General features: G+C 41.3%; 1 protein-coding gene across 1 annotated transcript; it reads left to right on the top strand.

Annotated features, from left to right (window-relative positions):
- The first annotated feature begins 11,687 nt into the window (after nt 1-11,687).
- LOC120293690 lies at nt 11,688-13,038 on the top strand. Its single transcript, XM_039313402.1, has 3 exons — nt 11,688-11,988; nt 12,190-12,434; nt 12,997-13,038. The coding sequence occupies exons 1-3, from the start codon at nt 11,688-11,690 to the stop codon at nt 13,036-13,038; spliced, it is 588 nt and encodes a 195-aa protein (XP_039169336.1).
- The last annotated feature ends 8,175 nt before the right edge of the window (nt 13,039-21,213 follow it).

Here is a 21,213-nt window from a genome sequence, read left to right as displayed (position 1 = left end):
TAAAAATAAATCGTGACACGCAGGAACTTCCCATTCCCGAAATCGGGTTCAATTTCGTGGTTAATTTCAACCGGAAGCGATTTTAGCGTGACCTAACCTACCGAGTAGCTTTTAGGAATTTTATTGCGTTTGACCTATGGTTGATAATTTTCAATCCACGTTTATGCATCTCCAACTCATTGGGGACTCTTGATTGTCGTAAAAGTCTCAAGGTTTCAATTACGGGCATAAGGTACAAAAACGACAGAAAAATCGGTTTAGTGCCATTCGACGCGAATTTTGCAATCAGGTGGAATCACCCACACTTTAATCATGTGCCTCTATCGAATCGACCTATCTCCAGTCTCTAATCGATTACAACGGTGCCTTATTGACCTTGCAGATTAGCACGGTCGAGCAGTCGATCTCTGATCGAATTCTCAAGTCTATCACGTTTAGATTCCTTAATGGCTTCACCTGATAGATTAGTTATCTCGTGAGTGATCAGCTCAAAGAAAAAGACTATAAGCGTGTCGATGAAAAGCCCAATTCATATTATCGGGACAAGATCGAAAATCAGGATGTCACAAAAGTCCCCTCCTATCTTAGCTTGATTCAAGCCTTGCATTCGAATCAAAATCTATGCTTGATTTTCTATCTCCATTTCACTTATATGAATTGACGGTTTGAAATCTTAACTCGATTTTCCAACTTCATTTCACTAATGCGAGCTGATAAGCCTCACGTTCGAATCAACATCTTAACGCTCAATTTTTGTCTCCATTTCACTGATGTGAGCTGATGAGTCTTGCGTTCGAATCAACATCTTAACAAGCTTCACGTTCGACATCTTCATTGATGTAAACTAATTAAAACAATTTGTTTTTCCATCTTCATTGATTTCTTCACTTGCTTTTCCTTGTGTAATAGTAACTTCTTCTTCTTCAACCTTCACTTCAAATTTCCCAATACTCTAGTGAGAGAGGAGACTAAAAGAGGTAACAGGAGAGGGAAGGGAGACAAAGCAATGTAGGAGGAGGAGAGCAAAAGGAGGGTTTGAAATTTCCTAATAGTGAGGCTTATCAAACATGTGGCCCCCAAAGAGTGGAGCAACAGCTCTCTCACATGAAGTGTCGGGCTTACCCAATATGCTTTTCGAGAGAATATTAGATAAAAATATCCCTCCACTTAGTATGATAAAATAGTCTACTTATCCTTTGACATTTGCACAATAAGGACTACTCATCAATCTTTATTTGACAAGTGGGACCCATTGCAACTTGAGTGGATGAAGCCTCTCTTCCTCTTTCTCCCCATTGTTTATCTTGCTCGACAAATCCACCGAGAACATATCCTGTTTCTGATCCCAGCAGGGACTCAAGGGTTCTACCTAGTCCAGCTGGGAGATATGGTTTTAGGCCTGCGATACAACTGAAAAAATGCGGCAAGTAGTTGTCTTCTCTTTCCTTTACCCTTTTCGTCCTTATTTGCCACTCGTCAATGCTACTTCCTCACAAGCTTCTTGAGCAATGACAGCAATTCTTCTCCAGAAAGTTCAATCTCCTTATCCTAGAACATGTAATGCTTTTCTCTACGTTTGCAAGATGTCTGGGACACGTAATTCTAACTAATAGTCAGCAGTTGAGAGTTTGTGCCTAGGCACTTATTGGGACCCTGAACTCCAAGGTTAGTTCATTCAAGAAGGCGCTTGTGGCATAATTCTGCTACTTCGTGTTCATTTTCCATTGAGTTTTGATCCAGTTAAAATGCTCGTACTTACCATTTGACTGATCAAACATTGATAAAGCTCTTTTCATGTTTATCCAGGATCACCTTGATGAAGACGAACAATTGATAACAACTATCCTATACATTGTCACCAACCACATTGTTAAAACTAGTATGAACACCTAGAGGGTGGTGAATAGGTGTGAAAACAATTTTCACAAAGAATAGTAAAAGATATTTTACTTTTAAAAGTGAGTCTGATAAACAACAGACTTTGAGCGAGTTCAAAGTTTAGCAATTAAATAGAGCTATGAACAAAAGAAAGGAGTTCAGGGGAAGAGAATAATAACACATAATTTATAGTGATTTAGCTTAGATCAAGCCTACGTCCACTCTCCCACGCTGACAGCCTTCTAACTAAATTCCACTATGAATCAAAAGAGATTTTACAAACTTGTGATCTCAACTTCACAATGAAGAGTGTCTACTGCTCTCTCACGAAGTCACACTATAATTTTCTCTCTTTTGAGTATAGTTTCGAGCACAAAGTAAGAAGTAATAGGATATTGGGAAGCTTCAGACTTTGGAATTTCTCTTTCACGGACTCTATCAAACAACTAAAGAGTCCTCCTTAAATACTCCTTCATGCCTTCTCGACCGTTGGCACTTTCCAAAGGAATTCTTCCAATCAACCCATTGAACAGAATAAATCAAGGAGATCTTGAGCCGTTTGACGATTTGTGATGAAAGCCCGTCAATCCTGTTCGTCCATACAATCAAGATCTTGGTTTTCATAAGTAGATTCTTACCAAAAATGCTTGCCCTTCAAAAAGATTTGGTGTATCCAAATTGATTCCAATAAAGATATCCAATCTCGTAGGTGATATGTCCAACCAGAAGACCATATATAATCCATATGAACCAATCCCTTTAAGAAAGATAGAAAATCCCTTATCTGGAAAAGTCTTCATCCTTCGTCTTCGTTCAGTCTGGAATTTGACTGAGTGGGTAGACTTTAACTTAAAGTCTGGAAGTTTTCAAACTTTGACACATAGTTTGGGCGTTTTCAGACTTTGACACGAAAGTCTGAATTCTTCAGAATATACTTTGGAAAAGTTGTCATCTTCAAAACAACAAAGGAGTTTTCTCCAACAATCTCCCCCTTTTTTATGGTGATAAAACTTCCCTGCAAATTTAGAGATTTATAACCTGCAAAACAACTCTTAGCAGTATATGATATCTTATAAAAACAGTTAGTTGAGGATCTAGATAACATCGATTATGCAACCACAGAAAACACGTTAATCTTGAAAACATTAAACATATACCAAGATTTAAACAATCACATCCACATCCATAACCATCACTACTGCAAGAAGTTCTGCATAAAATGTTCAAAACAAACAAACTTAAGGTTTGCAAAAAGTTCAAAATCAAGTTCAAGATCTGCAAATTCTCCCCTTTTTGTCAATAGCAAAAAACAAAGAAGGTTAAAATAGAGAGAGTATAGAAAGAATCAAGGCTGTCTAGGAAGTTGAACAAACTGGAAATCCCCCATTGGCTGCACTAATTCCTCAAGCTTCTGGCACTGGAGATGAACATTCTCGACTTGATTCTACACAGTCTTGATAAGCTGACGAGTCTGTTCATGCTCGACTTGATTCTAGACACCAGTCTGAGATACTTGCTGATTCAGAGTCTGTACTTGAGTATCTAAGGATTGTACATTTTCAGTGTGAAAGTCAGAGGAGGATCTCAACGCAGTATGGAGTTTATGAATTTCAATCTCCAAAGCATATTGCTAAGCCTTTACTTCCAAAAGAAGCTTGATCATCCTTGGATAATCAGTAGTGGGTTCGGTTTGCGCATTGGCCTCAACAAAATGAGTTCGTGGAGAGTTTAGAAACGAGGGAACATCAACTTATCTGGTTCCATGACTTTGTGTGAATTCTTCAATATCTGCTTCAGGAAAATGAGAAGCATAGACATCTTCAGAGTGTGTTGGAGACCTACTGATACCACCACTCATAAAAAGAGGAGAAGAAGTCCATGTTTGCTCATCAACTCCCCATGTTTGTGTGCCTACAGGTGGAGATAGGATTTCTTCTTCTTGATTCTTCTCCTTTTGAGAATGACATGCTTCCTCTGTTCGAACTCCAATTTGACCACTCCGAGTTGCTTCAAAATCTGCAGATAAAGATATGGCAATGGTTGCCTCATAAGATTCATCCACATGTCCTCTTCCTTCTTCATCTTTTCCTTCTTCTTCTCTTCTTTCTTCTGCTCTTCCTTGTTCTTCCTTCTCTAGTCCTTCTTCTCCTTCTGGCTCTGCTTCTTCTCTTCCTCTTCCTTCTTGTTGCTCAGAACCAACAAAACCTCAAAGATTCTTCAAGGCAAGTGCAGAAATGGTAAGATTAGCATCATCCTCTTCTTCGTCCTGTAGGATGAGAGATCTTCTCTTCTTGACGGGTTCACTTGCAACTTCCTTGCCTTTTCTCTTCCTTGCAGCATAATCTACTTTGGTTTTGCTGGAGGACTCCTTCTTCATGCGCTCATTAATCTTATTCAGATCTTTCAGCCTCATCTTTGAAATCATTTTTAGTCCTATAACCATAGGAGCAATAGTTCTAGAGCAGAGAGAGGTGGGAAATACGATCTGAAAGTGTTTGAACAATTTTGTAACTGGTGCTGAATAGGGCAACTGTCCCTTGTCCTGCATGTGCATCAAGATAGTGTGTGGGAGTGAAAACCTCATCCCATTGAGAATAGCAAACATGAGCCGAGCTTCAAACCTGGAAACATTAGTTTTCAATGCGACCTTTGGTCGGATGTAGTTAATGACCACTTTGTGCAATAGAATGTTTAAGGTTGACAGTCTAGAATAAGTGATGCCTCCTTCGAGTAGCCTGTCCTTGACAATGAATCTCATTGCTTGACCAAAAGATACATCTATTGGTTGGAAACCACTCATTTCCACCCCAATAATATCAGCCAATGTGTCCACATCCACCACATAGTCTTTGTCATACACAGTAAATGTGATATGATTCTAGTCACGTAAAGAAAGGTTCGAATAGAAATAAGCAGTCAACTCAGGATAAGCAATCGTTGTCTCAAAGCAAAAGTTCTCCAATTGAAGTAAGGCTAACTTCTCCCTCAAGTTAACCCTGATAGAGTCTAGGGAATCAAAATCAACAGTATGAGGGTTCATCACCCCTCTCTTCAGCATTTGCGAGTAAACCTTCTTGTGTTCCTTAGAACGAAACAATTCTGTTCTATCTCTAGGAACATTTGCAGCAACACCCATTCTTTGTTGAAAATTAAAATAAAATTTCTCATCATCATCCTTGTTCTCAGGATGATTCGAACCAAACTTAGGGTCTGCAGGAAAATGCAAAAAGGCATTGTCTGCCGATCCTTTAGGTGCAATTCCTAACTCTTCCATCCTCCTTAAGAACAAGGTCTCGTTCTTATAACATTTTTCTCTCAAGAACTCATCTATAAAAATCATGGGAGTACCACCTTGCTTCAAATGAGAGTAAAGCTTATAATGAACCTGAGGTCTTGAGGCTCTGAGAGGTTCGGCGTCTTCTATGACCTCTTCTAGAGGCTGGTGTGGAACATTTTGTGTAGAGTGTTGCGGAGGGTGCTGTGGAGAGTCTTCCTCAGTAAGATTGAAATGCGTCTATCCTTTTGGCATGCCTCGAGGTCCTTGGTTAGCAATCCGGGAGGATTTCCTTTGGAAAGACATTGTTGCAGGCTTGGAGGATTTCTCAAACTAATTCGAGTGAAAAAGATGGAAACTTGCGAAACAAACTCGAGAGTAAAAATGAGAGAGTAAAAACGAGAGTAAGGCGTCTATATTCTAGGGTTTGAAAAAGTGCTTCGAAAGAAATACTATAGTGTATATAAAGAAAATGAAAAGTCACAAGGAAAATCGAAACGTCATCGGGAAAAATAAAAATGTCTTTTTGAAATAACTGATAATAAAAACTGTCAAAATTCAAAAATTCAAAAAAAAAAAAGATAACTTCCAAAAATAAAATAGGCAAACAACAATTCGAAATAGAATTGAGATTTTGCTGAAGTAGCGTCTGGAAAATGCGAGTCGGCCACTTCAAATTTTACTTGAAATAGAAATAATATTTAGTTTGGTGCGAATAGACTTAAATAAATTTTTCTCCAGAGGCTTTGTGAAGATGTCTACTAGCTGATTCTTTGAGTCAATGAACTGAATCATAATTTCTCCATTCTGGACATGATCTCTTATAAAATGATGTCGAATCTCTATGTGTTTAGTCCTCGAATGAAGAATTGGGTTCTTGATGAGATTAATAGCACTGGTGTTGTCACATTTGATCTCAGTACATGATTCTTCAATCCCAAAGTCTCTTGGTTGTTGTCTTATCCATAGGATTTGAGAGCAACAACTCCCAAGAGCAACATACTCTGCTTCTGCAGTTGAGAGCACCACAGTACTTTGCTTTCTTGAGAACTAAGATACCAACATATTTCCCAGCAGTTGACAAGTGCCAGATGTGCTCTTTCTATCGACTTTACAACCTGCTAAATCAGCGTTTGAATATCCAAGAAGAGTAATTGAATACCACAGACCCAGCTTTGGACAAGTCGCAACATATTTAATAATGCGTTTTACAGCATATAAATGAGATTCTCTTGGGTTAGATTGAAATCTAGCACACATACAAACACTGAATAAAATATCAGGTCTAGAAGCAGTTAGGTAAAGAAGTGAACCGATCATGCTTCTATATAGCTTCTAATCTATTTTCTTTCCATCTTCATCGTTGTCCAGTTTTGAAGAATTTGAAATTAGAGTATCTGTTTTCTTGCAATTCTCCAACCCAAATTTCTTGATGAGATCTTTGGCATATTTTTCTTGGTGAATGAATATACCGTTCTTTGATTGTCTCACTTGCAATCCTAGAAAGAAAGTTAACTCACTCGTCATGCTCATCTCGAATTCATCTTGCATAGACTTTGAAAATTTTTTGCAAAGACTTTCGTTAGGAGAACCAAAAATAATATCATCTACATAAATTTGTACCAGTAGAAAATCTTTTCCTTCTTTCTTTATAAATAAGGTAGTATCAACCTTTCCTTTTTCAAAATCATTCTGAATTAGAAACATACTCAATCTCTCATACTAGGCTTAAGGTGCTTGCTTGAGTCCATACAAAGCCTTTTTCAGTCTGTAGACTAAGTCTGGCTTTCTTGGATCTTCAAATCCTGGTGGTTGTTCCACATAGACTTCTTCTTGTATAAATCCATTCAGGAATGCACGTTTGACATCCATCTGTAATAACCTGAAATTTTTATAGCAAGCAAAAGCAAGTAATAATCTAATTGTTTCTAACCTTGCTACTAGTGCATAAGTCTCGTCATAGTCTATCCCTTCTTCCCGAGTATATCCTTTTGCCACGAGTCTTGCTTTGTTTCTAAGCACTTTGCCATTTTCGTTCATCTTGTTCCCGAAAAGCCATTTTGTTCCAACGATGGATTTGCCTTTGGGTTTTTGAATTAGTTCCCATTCATCGTTGATGCTAAACTGTCTGAGTTCTTCCTACATAGCTTCTATCTAGCTTTCATCAGACAATGCTTCATTTACACTTTTTGGTTCTATTTCAGAAACAAGTGCCAGAGCACTAGACTCTTGTCTTCCTTTGGATCTGGTGCGAACTCCTTCATTGATGTTACCAACGATGAGTTCTTTGGGATGACTTGACTTGCGCTTCCAATTGCTGTTTGGTTTGAGAGTTGGTTGATCTTCTGTAGTTGTTGAATCTTCTTGCTGTGCTTGTTGCTGTTTTCTAGAAGTCTGAACCTCTTCAGGGGAAATAGATTTTGTAAAGTCTGAAGCAGGTTCAGACTCTTTAGGTTGAGTCTGGTCTAGTAGATTTTCCACATAATCTTGAAACTTAACGTTCATGGATTCTTCCACAGATTGAGTCTTTTTGTTAAAGACTCTATAACCTTTGCTTGAAGTCGAATAACCAAGGAAAATTCCTTCATTTGACTTTGCTTCGCACTTTCCAGATCAATCATTTGCATTCTTCAGAATAAAACACTTGTAGCCAAAGACATGAAAATAGGAAACATTCGGCTTCTTTCCTGTATACACTTCATAAGGAGTTTTCTCTGGAATATGCCTCAAGAATACTCTGTTAATAATGTAGCAAGCAGTTGAAACTGCTTCTGCCCAAAATCTAGAAGATATTTTGCTCTCTATTCAGAGGTTTAGTCCCTAAAGGGGTGAGTACAGTCACCCAACAGTAAAATATCCATCAAACTACACAATGCAACAAGCAAGACAACCAAACTTTCATGTGGAATGCACATACCATCCATGCAATCAGGCTCATATTTCCATGAGATCCATTCATTAAGACAATTTATGTTCCATGCCATATGCACACACATGTGCATGATTTATATCATCCATACAATCATGTATATATCCCCATGAGATCCATTCAATGCCTTCATGATCGCATTCTTAATGCCAAATAGTACCAACTCAATTTCATAGGCAATTCATGCACCATGCCATATGCACACACATGCACATGATTCATTTTCCCATTTTGATATTCAAAAGGATCTCATTTTTCTCCAGGGACCAGTGTTTGCATCCCTCATATCGCTCACACCCAACCTGGCATCGCGAGGAACCTCCGGCACACACCTCCGAGCATCTCGAAACTCCCGAGGACATCCGGCATACACTCCCGGGGCATCGTCAACTCAAGGGTATGACGGTATTATCAACATCACAATGTATATTCACATATATGTCTCACTTTCAAAATAGCATTTGATGCAATAATGTCCAAGGTTTCAATCAACTTTTGATGTCATATGATATGCTAAATGTCACCACATATGCTGTATAAATAACAACCCAAGATATCACATCTCATAGAGCAATTCATTTGTTCTTGAAAATAAAACAATTTTCGGATAAAACAGAATGCACTCCTTCAATTAAAATTTCGGAAAATTAGTAAAAAATATTAATAAATGATGAAAATTTAACATGTTATAAACGAGATCTAGAGAAAAATATTTCATGAAGAACACCATGTCAAAAGAGCTTCATACGAGTCGCTATGGTCATGCATCACAGCCTTAAAATTTCAAACATCACCATTGCACAGTTTTATTCACAAATTCGGAATAACCCCTAAATCAACTCAGAAAATTCTGAAAATTTGATATGTTATAGAAAAAACCTAGAGGTAAAATTTTTGTGAAGAACTCAAAGTCAGATTCATGATAGATCAAAAGCTATAATCACCATAACTCTCCCTAACCCTCGGTAAAGATTTCCAGATTTAACAATTTCAGAGAAAAATCGTTTCCCCGACCAATACTTGTCCGTTTCTTCTCAAATTTTAGTATGTTACTCCTGAAGATGTTATCTACACTTTTGTCAAGGACACGAAGTCAAATTTTGGCTAGATAATTACAGAAAATTCACAGAGTTGCCAAAGGTCAGCCTGTTTTTCCATGAAACAGTTTGCTAGTTGAAGAACTACTCCTATACCTTCGAAATTCCAACATCCCGCATCATAACTCAAGCATCTCCAAAATCCATTACACTTCACACACAACCACAGCTCACTCACAATTTTGAGACATGCAAGCCTCAAATGCAACATGCAATGACTTATAGCCTCAATCTAGAACTCATCTAGCTCAATCCAACACAAATGGCAACTTCACATTCAATCCTCCACAGATTGGCATTCAGTTTTCATCTCAACCCTTCCTCAAGTCTATTGCACTACACTAGACAGCAACAGCACTACATCACATAGATTGATGAACTTCTACTTGCCTCTAGTTCCTTAGCTTGACAACAAGCAAAACAGAGGGCTCGTGGGTCTTGGGCGCGGCTCAATGGCGGTGAAGACGAGCGGCGTCGATGGCGGCAGCGCACCCGTACAAACAGAGGGTCGTCTCCTTCTTCCCCCCTCACTCTTGCTCGCTGCATGCTTGCGAACTCTCTTGCTCACTCACTGTACTCACCCGCTCGTTGATCTCTCTCTTTCTCCCTCTCACTGGTTTCGTACGAAGCTCTCCCTCACTCTCTCAACTAATTCGCCCTTTTGTTCCTCACTTTGTTGACAATTTAGTCAACTGCATGGGGCTTCTTTCGGTGGCTGCATGCATGGAGGACAGGTGGAGGAGGCGAAGACAGGTGGGTGTGAGACGTGGTTGCCTGCATGCGGAATTCCCCTATTGCCGTGCCAACTCAACGCCTCATGCGAGGCGTGTCTTCCGCAAAGCCCCATCCTTCCTTTTGCTATCCACCAAGAGAAGAGTCACCTGGCGTTTAGTCAATAATCCTTTTCCTTAATTGACCGGCCAAAGAAAAGTAATTATGGAGCTGTCCTTCGGTGGTTATAATTCCTCACGTCCACCCGCATGCTTTTGGACGTTCTCTTAAGGTAATTGACTTCTTTAGTCAATAAATACAAATTCGTAGGGTAGCTTGGACGAAAAAACAGTCCCTTTCCGATGTGTGCATGCTCGAGGTTCCGGGCGTGACATCCCTGTTTAAGTGGTATCAGAGCGGGTCTGTGATTGGAGTGATAAGATGCGATGATTTATGGGATAGTTAGGAGGAATGACTTTGATCTCATGTTGGTGCATGTGATTTCTAGTTGATTAGTAAATTGTTTGGTAGGTCACTCAATTCTAATTCAATGTGAATTGGAAGGCAGGTGTCTGTAGAGAACTTGCTTTATGAGTGATCAAGAGCGGACTCCTAGGAAGAGGACCATGGGTCCAGTTACTCGGGGTAGGATGCCAATAAGGGTCAGTACCCGAGGTGGACGTGGTCGAGCGCAAGCTGAGGCTAGCACTAGTGGTGTGGCATCGCCTCCTGTTGGTGTTAGGGTGATCCTAGGATCGATGGGATCATGCAAATGCTTGAGGCCATGAGAAATCGGATGGATCAGCAGGATCAGAATCAAGCCGCCGCCATTACCGCTGTTGTTGCTGCTGCCACCACTACTGCACTTGTTGTTGCACCCGCCGCCGCACCAGTTGCCACGCCTGTTGTTGCACCTGCTGAAGTTCCACTTAGGAATGTGGTCGCTGGGAGACTAATGCATAAGTTGGTGGAGCATTTCTTGAAGTTGAATCCACCAAAGTTCACTGGGACAAGAGACCCGGAAGCCGCAGCTCTTTGGACCAAGGGCTTAGAGAAGGCTTTTGCACTGCTAACGTGCACTGAAGTGGAGAAGGTAGTCCTTGCAGCTTACCAGCTATAAGGTAACGCTGACACTTGGTGGCAAGCCACTAGAGACACAGTATTCCCTGAAGGCGTAGTTTTGGAGTGGAACACCCTTCTCGAGGTTTTCAACGACAAGTACTTTTCTGATTCTGCCATAGAAGTGAAGATGGCAGAATTCCAGCGTCTTCGCCAAGGCACTATGACCGTAGACCAGTATGAAGCGAAGTTCACGGAACTATCGCGGTATGCCCCCGAATTGGTCAAGAATCCGGTGAACCGAGTTAGGAGGTTCAAAGATGGGCTTAGATCAGATCTGAGGAGTCCACTGATACTACTAAACTTGAGGAACTACAACGACTTGTACAAACGGGTTCAGATGATTGAGAGAGACCAGAATGAGAGAGCCGCCGCATCTGGGTCGTGGTTTGGGTCGAACACATGAGTGTATCGGTTTGAGAAGAAACCAATGTATGGAGGAAGGTATCATGTTCCGCCTAATAGGAAGGGTGGAATTGGGAAGTCAGCACCGAATCAGAATGGTGCGTGTCGCTTCTGTGGAAGGGAACATGACACAGCCCCATGTAATCATAAGATGGGTAATTGCTACGAGTGTGGCCAGCTTAGACACATGGCTAGAGATTGTCCCAAAAAGTAGAGAGGACCGCAGCAGTTACCGCCGCCACTGCCACTACCGTTGGGTCAGAATAGGGGATTCATGTCACAGATCGCACCACAGGGTGGACCGATTAGACCTCCAGCTCAGGGAAGGATGTATACCATCATGAGAGGACAGGCTCAGGATGCGCATAATGTGATTACAGGTACAGTTTCGTTGAACGACCATGCTGTTTATGCTTTGTTTGACCCTAGCACCACTCATTCCTTTATAGCTGAGCCGTTTGTTAAGCTGATAGGATTAAGTCCTGAATTGTTGGAGTTAGTGATTAGCATATCTACACCGTTAAAGGATAGGGTGTTAGTTGCATTGGGTTGTTTTGGTTGCAAGTTAGTGATTGGTGAGCGAGTGGGGGAAATATATTTCATAGTCCTAGCCATGTTTGATTTCGATGTGATTATTGGCATGGACTGGCTTACCAAGCAACGAACTAAAATGGACTGCTATCGTAAATCGATTCAGTTTAACCCATCAAGGGGTGAGAGTTTTGAGTTTATGAGGAGTTGAGGAGGACCCTCTATTGCTCTCATTTCATCGCTAGAGGCCACCCGTTTGTTAGATGGGGGTTGTCAAGGTTACTTGGCGACTGTCGTGGATATGACAGTCGATGAGCTGAAGCTAGAAGATATATCAGTGGTTCAAGAGTTTTCAGATGTGTTTCCTAAAGATTTGTCAGGTCTACCGCCAGAGAGGGAGATCAAGTTTGTGATTGAGCTAGAACCCGGGACAGAGCCAAACTCTAAGGCTCCTTACCGGATGGCGTTGTATGAATTGAAGGAACTGAAGGTGCAGATGCAAGAATTGTTGGATAAGGGATTCATACGCCCTAGTGCATCGCCTTGGGGAGCACCAGTTCTGTTTGTGAAGAAGAAGGATGGTTCGTTACATCTGTGCATTGATTACCATCAACTTAATCAAGTGACCATCAAGAACAAGTACCAACTTCTGAGGATTGACGACTTGTTTAACCAGTTTTAAGAAATGTTGATATTTTCAAAGATCAACTTGAGGATAGGGTATCATCAGTTGAGGTTCAAGAAGGAAGACATACCGAAGTCAGCGTTTCGTACTCGATACGACCATTATGAATTTACTGTGATGCTGTTTGGTTTGACGAATGCTCCAACTGCTTTTATGGATCTAATGAACCGTGTGTTCAAGGAGTATCTGGATCAGTTTGTAATTGTGTTCATCGACGACATCTTGGTGTAATATAGAAGTCCAGAGGAACACAAAAGACAGTTGAGGATAGTGCTACAGACTCTAAGGACTCATGAGCTGTATGCCAAGTTCAGTAAGTGCGAGTTTTAGTTAACTTGTGTGGCATTCTTAGGTCATGTGATTTCAGGTGAAGGAATATCAGTGGACCCGTCCAAGATTGAAGCAGTGATCAACTGGCCAAGACCGACGACAGTTACAGAGATCAGAAGTTTTCTGGGTTTAGCAGGGTATTACAGAAGGTTTGCGGAAGGGTGTTTAGCATAAGCATCACCGTTGACTCGACTTCTGAGGAAAGATAAGAAGTTCGTGTGGACAGACAAGTGTGAGCGTAGTTTTCAAGACCTTAAGAAGAGGCTGACTGCCGCACCTGTGCTGACCATACCGTCTGGTCCTGGAGGTTATGAGATCTACAGTGATGCGTCGTTTAGTGGACTAGGTTGCGTGCTGATCCAACATGGTAGGGTTGTTGCATACGCGTCTGTCAATTGAGGCCTAATGAATTGAATTACCCGACGCATGACTTAGAACTTGCAGCTATCATCTTCGTTTTGAAGATTTGGAGACATTATTTGTGCGGAGAAAGATTCCAGATCTTCACTGACCATCAGAGTCTCAAGTATTTATTCTCTCAGAATGAGATGAATTTGAGACAGTGTCGCTAGATGGAACTCCTGAAAGATTATGACTGTGATATTCTGTATCACCCTGAAAAAGCAAATAAGGTCACTGATGCTCTAAGTCAGAAGTCTTCAGTTGCTCGGATGATGCTCAAGGAATGGAGATTGATCAAGAAAGTTCGAGATTCAGGTTTCAAATTTAAGGTAGGCCACCTTTCGAACCTTATGGCCACCCTCAGAATTGAGCCGGAAGTTCAAATCTGAGTCAAGACGCTTCAGTGGACAGATCCAGAGATTCAGAAGATTCTGCAAGAAAATTCATAAAAGAAGAATGCTAACTTTCAGATTGCTGAGGATAGAACACTGAGGTTCCAAGGACGATTGTGTGTACCTGACGATGTAGAACTCAGAGAGGAGATTTTATCAGAGGCTCATTGTAGCAGTTACAGCATTCATCCTGGCAGTACAAAGATGTATAAGAATATGCATCAGCATTATTGGTGGTCTGGTATGAAGGCGGACATCACCAAACATGTCGCCAAATGTCTAACCTATCAGCAAGTAAAGGCACAACACTGTAAGCCAGGAGGACTTCTGCAACCTCTTGAGATTCTCGAGCGGAAATGGGAACATATCACGATAGACTTCGTGACTGGACTACCGAGGAGTCAGAGAGGAAATGATTCAATTTAGGTAGTGGTTGACAGATTGACGAAGTCAGCTCATTTCATGGCAGTATGAAAGGAGCTTAGTTTAGATAGACACGTAGACCTGTACGTGCGTCAGATCGTTCATTTGCATAGAGTGCCAGTGACAATTACTTCAAATAGAGACCCGAGGTTCACAGCCGCCTTTTGAAAAAGCTTGCAAAGTGCTTTGGGTACAAAGCTGCAGTACAGTACGGCCTATCATTCTTAGACGGATGGCCAGTCTGAGAGGACTATTCAAACCCTTGAAGACGTGCTACGAGCTTACGTACTGGATTTTAAAGGAAGTTGGGAAGAGCAGCTTCATCTCGTCGAATTCGCCTACAACAACAGTTATCAGCAAAGCGTGCAGAACACCTGTGTGTTGAGATGAGGTTGGTGAAAGAAAGCTTATAGGCCTAGAGTTAGTCCAACAGTCAGTGGATGCAGTTGCAGTGATCATAAGCAAATTACAGACCGCTCAGAATCGCTTTAAGACCATTGGAGTTCCAAGTTGGTGATCACGTCTTTCTAGAGGTGTCACCAATGAGGGGTACTTCGCGCTTTGGTAAGAAGGGAAAGCTGAGTTCGAGGTACGTAGGTCCCTTTGAGATTCTGGAAAGAATCGGGATTCTAGCGTATCGTCTTGCATTACCGCCAAAGTTGGCACAAGTGCATGACGTCTTTCACATGTCGATGTTGATGAAGTATGAGCCTGACCCGACCCACGTGCTTAATTTTGAGGAATTGGACATGGACGACAGAGTGTCATACGTTGAAAGCCCAATTTAGATTGTGGAACGCAAAGATCAAGTTCTGCGCATCAAGACCATTTCGTTGGTCAAAGTTATTTGGCAACACCACGTCACTGAATGAGCAACCTAGGAAAGTGAAGAGTCAATGAGTGATTTGTACCCCCACCTTTTTGCTCAAAGATTGTAATGATTTAAATTTCGAGGACGAAAATTTTATAAGAAGGGAAGAGTTGTGAAATACCAAATTTCTGATTCTGTTTTCAATTAAATGAGACGGACTTTTCATCGACGCGTTTGTAGTTCAATTCTCCGAGCTGATCACTCTCGAGATAACTAGTCTATCAGGTGAAGCTGTTAAGGAATTTAAATGCAATAGGCTTGAGAATCTGACCATGAATCGGCTACTTGACCGTATTAATCTGCAATGATCCTTACGACATAGTCAAAATCGAACAGAGATCAGTAATAGGTCGATTCGACTGAAATATGTGATTAGAGTGTGGGTGATTCCACCTGATCGCAATATCCTTGTCGACCGGCACTAGACCGATTCTTCTATCGTTTTGGGTACCCTGTGTCCATAATCGAAACCTCGAGATTTCTACAACAATAGAGTCGCCAATGTGTCGAAGATTTATGTTGTGGCTTGAAAATAATCAACCACTGGTCAATTGCACTGAAAATTCCTAAAAGCTATCCGGTAGATTAGGACGCTCTCAAATTGCGCCAGATTGAAATTAACCATGATTTTAAACCCGAATTCAGAAATTCAAAGTTCTGTCATGTCACAATTCTTTTTAGGAACGTCGACTCATCTTCTGAAAATTTTTCTACAAACCGAGAATTTTTGGCGGAAATGCAAAGTAAGGCCGTTTTTGTTCGGGATAGTCAGAGGGCCGTTTTTAATTGAATCTTTAGGATGCAAGTTGGATCATTTGATGGGGAAAAGTCGTAAGAAGGTTAAAGACACATGGGTTAATTTAATTGAGCTTCAATTGGATGGAATTGATTGAGGATTGATTGAATTAAGTGTACAAATGTTCAAAATTCGAAATTCCCATGGCACGCCACATTTTGCCTGAGCCGTCGCCACCGTCGTCTAGCTCCCGGAGCAGCATGCCAAGCTCGCTGGTCGTCGTTTGGCCGTCGCGTGCCCAGTCGTGAGCTGCGCCAATCGAACGCCCCCTGCTCGTTGTTCCTTGTTGTGTCACCATCCTCGAGCCATCTCAGGCCTCCCTCAAAGCTGCACCACCACTGTGAGCCACCGTCCAGCCGCCCCTTCATCGTCGCAAGCCAGCTGAAGCCGTTGCTACCTCTCTCACCCGCATGTTGTTGTTCCATCTCCCTCACCTGTCCTCTGCCTCTGCCCGCACCTCCAGCACCATCGTCCAAAGTCACCAACAGCTCCTGGTCGCCGTCGAGGCCGCCTGGTTGTCTGTCCAAGCCACCGGAGCTCTGCCGTCGCCTCTCCTCCACTACCTAGCCGTTTCCTCACTGTTTCCAGCAAGCCGAGCCACCAAACAGCTCTTCTCCAGCAAGATCAAGATCGCTGAAGACAGCAAAGCCTTGGAAGCTTCGAGGCCCCTTTTTGGTGTCTTCCCAGCCTCCGTTGGTTTTGCCGCTTTGGGGTTTATCGACCACCTTGGCATCGTGGTCATCGTGAACTCACTGGCGCGCACAACCGGTGAGTTTATCCTCTAAATCTCGCTTAGTAAGTTAATAATGCTTAAGGGGTGTTTAGATTAATCTAATTAGGTTTATGTGGTTAAATTAGATTATTTTAATGTAAATTTGTTTAGTTTAATGGATGTTTAATTAGGGCTAATTGTATGTTTAAATTAGTGTAATCTAGTTTAAGCCCTAATTAATTATTTTTAATTAATTATTTCGAATTTTTAAATATTTTTTTATTAAATTATATTATTATAACATAATATTTAATTATTTAATTTTCGGAATTAAATTTAATTATTTAATAATTTTGAAAATTTTGCCGGGATGGCCGGTCATTAGAATTTTGCACCGATCGTAATAGTCCGTGGCACCGCCGACACTGACCCCGATCAGCTAGGGTCGCCACAATCCGCTTACCTTTCCATTGTCCTAAGAACATGTCTCTCTCGATACCATTGAATTAAAGTGGGTCTATAAATCCTGGGGTTCGTATATATATATATATATATATATATATTTTTTTTTTTTTAAAAATCGGTCCCAACGTAGTTCATATAACGGAAGCATATTCCAATCTCCCTATCCCGTACTCCAATAAAATAATGCAATGCACACACACCAACTACACATCATATATAAGTTAGAGCCGAACCACTTTATTTACATACTATTATGGACATCACGAGTCAGTACAACAAAAGGCCTAGGCTTTAACTAAGCTCATCTAAAACCCAAAAGAACCCGACTCTACATCAAACATGTACATCAATCCATCATCCAGTGTCGGCTATCCAAAAAGTGTCATCATCTACTAGTCACACGCTCTAATCACACCCACCCTGGTGCATCGGCTGGTGGCGGTGACAGCATCCCCATCATCCTCCCGTCGCGACGAACACGGACAGACAGGAACTCCTGGACTACAGGGCCATCAGGTAGACCCACATGATACATAACCAAAACACGAACGCGGATAAACACCAGACCATGAACACCAACGCAGGAGTGCTCTGAGCACTCGACCTCAACATCAGAAGGTAGTCCATAAAAGGTACCACGCGTGACAGGTGATAGAGGCATCTCTCAATCTGAAATGTTAGTCCCCAAAAGGGGTGAGTACAACCACTCAGCAGTAAAGATCCATCAAACAACACAATGCAACAGGCAAGACAACCACAATTTCGTGTGAAATGCACATATCATCCGTATAATCATGCTTGTATATCCACAAGATTCATTCTTTAAGGCAATTTATGTTCCATACCATATGCACATACATGCACATGATCCATATCACCCATACTCTCATATATATATTCTCATGAGATCCATTCAATGCCTTCATAATCGCATTCTCAATGCCATATAGTATCAACTCAATTTCATAGGCAATTATATCCCATGCCATATGCACACACACACACGTGCATGATTCAATTCCAAATTTTTTTGTTTTCAAAAGGATCTCATTTTTCTTCCAGGGACCAGTGTTTGCATCCCTCATATATCGCTTGCACCCAACCTGGCATCGCGAGGAACCTCCAGCACACACCTTCGGGCATCCGGCACACACCTCCAGGCATCTTGAAACACCTCCGAGCATCCAGCACACACCTCCGAGCATCCGGCACACACACTCCGGGCATCCCGACACTCCCGGGGCATCGTTGGCTTACACCTCCGATGGTATCATCATCATCATAACATATGTATATTGACATATATGTCTCATTTTCAATTCAGCATTCGATGCAATAATGCCAGAGGTTTAAACCAGCCTTTTTGATGTCATATGATGTGCCAAATTTCACCACATATGCAGCACAGATAACACCCAAGATATCACATCTCATAAGACAATTCATTTGTTCTTGAAAATGAAGCAAATTTCGGATAAAGCAGAATGCACTCCTTTAATTAAATTCTGGAAAAATTAGTGAACGAACTTAATCAATTCTGAAAATTTAACATGTTATAAATGAGATCTAGAGAAAAAGGTTTCATGCAGAACACCATGTCAAAAGAGCTTCATACGAGTTGCTACGGTCCATGCATCACAGCTTAAAGTTTTGGAACATCATCATTGCACAGTTTTATTCATAAATTCGGTATAAACCCTAAATCAACTCAGAAAATTCTGAAATTTTAATATGTCATAGTCAAGACCTAGAGGTAAAGTTTTCGTGAAGAACTAGAAGTCAGATTCGTTATATGTCGTGAGGTACATTCACCAAAACTGCCCCTAACCCTCGGTAACGATTTCCAGATTTAACTTTTCAAAGAAAAATCATTTCACCAATCAATACTTGTCCGTTTCTTCTAAAATTTTAGAATGTCACTCCTCACGATGTTGTCTACAACTTTCATCAAGAACACAAGATCAAATTCTAACTGGATAATTTTATAAAATTCACGGAATCACAAGGGGTCGGACTGTTTTTACATGCAACAGCTTGATTGTTCTAGGAAGACTAGCACCACTCACTCGAAATTTAGCATCTAGCACCACAACCCAAGCATTTCTAACACCCATTTCACTTCACACACAACCACAGCAAGCAAAATGTAGGCTAACGGACTCTACTTGCCTTAAATCCACGAAAACGAGTAAGCAAACGGCGACTTGGGGCTTTGGCGGGCTCGATCGACAGCGGTACTAGGCGGCATTGACGGTGGCTGCTGGTGCAGACACGGCGGGGCTTGGTCTTCCTCTTCTGTCACCGAAGCACCCACATGAACAACCCTCTCTCTCTCGACTTTCTCTCTTTCTCTCAGCTTCCTCTCTTTCTCACTTTCTCTCCCTCGCGCGAGAACCTCTGCTCCTCGCTCACTCCACCCCTCTTCTTTCCTTCCCCTTCATGATTAGTAATCATTAGCTTGCATGCAAGAGCCATTTGGAGCACCCTTCACGCCACTTGTCATTTTTTTCATGCAAGTTGATGGGCCTCCTTCGGGCTGGGCTTGGCCAGCCTTTTGGTCGACCAAATGGGGAGAAACAGTGGGGGGCTGTGGGCTGGTTTTTGGGCTGTTCGGCCTTAAGAAAATCAGCCCATTTCTTCTCCAATTTTTCTATTTAATCCTCACTTATATAAATACCTAATTACAATTTATATGGCCATAAAAATTTGTAACATAAATCAATAAAATCCAACTTATAAAGCGCACGGCCAAGAATAAAAATTTCCCTATCAATTTGTCCCTTAGTACAATCCTTAATCACACATGGACATAGGATATATTTCCAACCAAATAATTGTCCATTAAAATGCTCTGCCTTAATCTATTGAAATCCATTGGTTTAATAGCTATAGTATAATCTAATGACGCTTCCATCACCTATTCATGGTTCATGGTATATCTAGGGGTTGTCATGAAATTTTAGGATGCCACAATTCTCCCCTCCTTAGAGAATTTCGTCCTCGAAATTAGATATTACCTATGTCTCTTTAAACAAGTGAGGGTACCTTTCCCTCTTTTCATTTTCACTCTCCCATGTGGCTTCCTCCACATCATGATGTCGCCATAATATCTTAACCAATGGAATTTTCTTGGTCCTAAGAATTTGTTCGTTTCGATCCAGTACTTGCATAAGCTCTTCAATGTACCTCACTCTCTCATCCATGATGGATTCATGATCGAGTATGTGACTAGAATCCGGCTAATACTTTCTCAGCATCGATACATGGAATACGTCATGCAAATTTCCCAGTTTAGGAGGCAGCGCCAAATGATAAGCTACGTCTCCTATTCTTTCATGTATCTCGAAAGGTCCAACAAATCTAGGGCTCAACTTACCCTTTATTCCAAATCGAGATATTCCTTTCATAGGGGATACTTTAAGGAACACGTGATCTCCCACATTAAATTCTAAAGGTCTTCTACGCTTATCTGAGTAGTCTTTCTGCCTACTCTGGGCTGTTTTAAGTCTTTTCCTGATAATTTCAACAGCCTCAATAGTAACTTGTACCAATTCAGGTCCTGTCAATTTCCTTTCAACTACTTCATTCCAACAAATAGGGGTCCTGCACCTTCTTCCATATAATGCTTCATATGGAGCCATGCCTATACTTTTCTGAAAACTATTGTTATAGGTGAACTCTTTCAAGTGCAACTTTTCATCCCAACTTCCCCTAAAACCAATAACACAAGCCCTTAGCATATCTTCCAAAGTTTGGATCACTCTTTCCGTTTGTCCATTTGTTTGGGGATGAAAAGCAGTACTAAATTGAAGCTTCGTCCCTAAAGCGTTTTGGAGACTTCGCCAAAAATTTGAAGTAAACCTTGAGTCTCGATCAGATGTGATTGTTACAGGAATACCATGTAAGCGTATCACTTGGCTTACTTATGTCTCAGCAAGTTTATTCATCGAGTAGTCTACGCGGACCGCTAGGAAATGAGCAGACTTAGTCAAACGATCTACTATTACCCGGATCGAATCGTGACCACTTGATGTCCTTGGCGGTCCTTGCACAAAGTCCATCGTCACATGCTCCCATTTCCATTCTGGTATGTCCAATGGTCTCAATAGTCCTGCGGGTTTGGAGTGTTCTCGCTTTCACTTGCTAGCATGTTAAACACCGAGAAACATGCTTAGCTATATCCTTCTTCGTGC

The sequence above is a fragment of the Eucalyptus grandis genome, chromosome 5 (assembly GCF_016545825.1).
Source record: "Eucalyptus grandis isolate ANBG69807.140 chromosome 5, ASM1654582v1, whole genome shotgun sequence".
Classification (NCBI taxonomy): domain Eukaryota; kingdom Viridiplantae; phylum Streptophyta; class Magnoliopsida; order Myrtales; family Myrtaceae; genus Eucalyptus; species Eucalyptus grandis.
The sequence above is the reverse complement of the archived record's forward strand: the minus strand, read 5'-3'. Positions and strand labels throughout refer to the sequence as shown.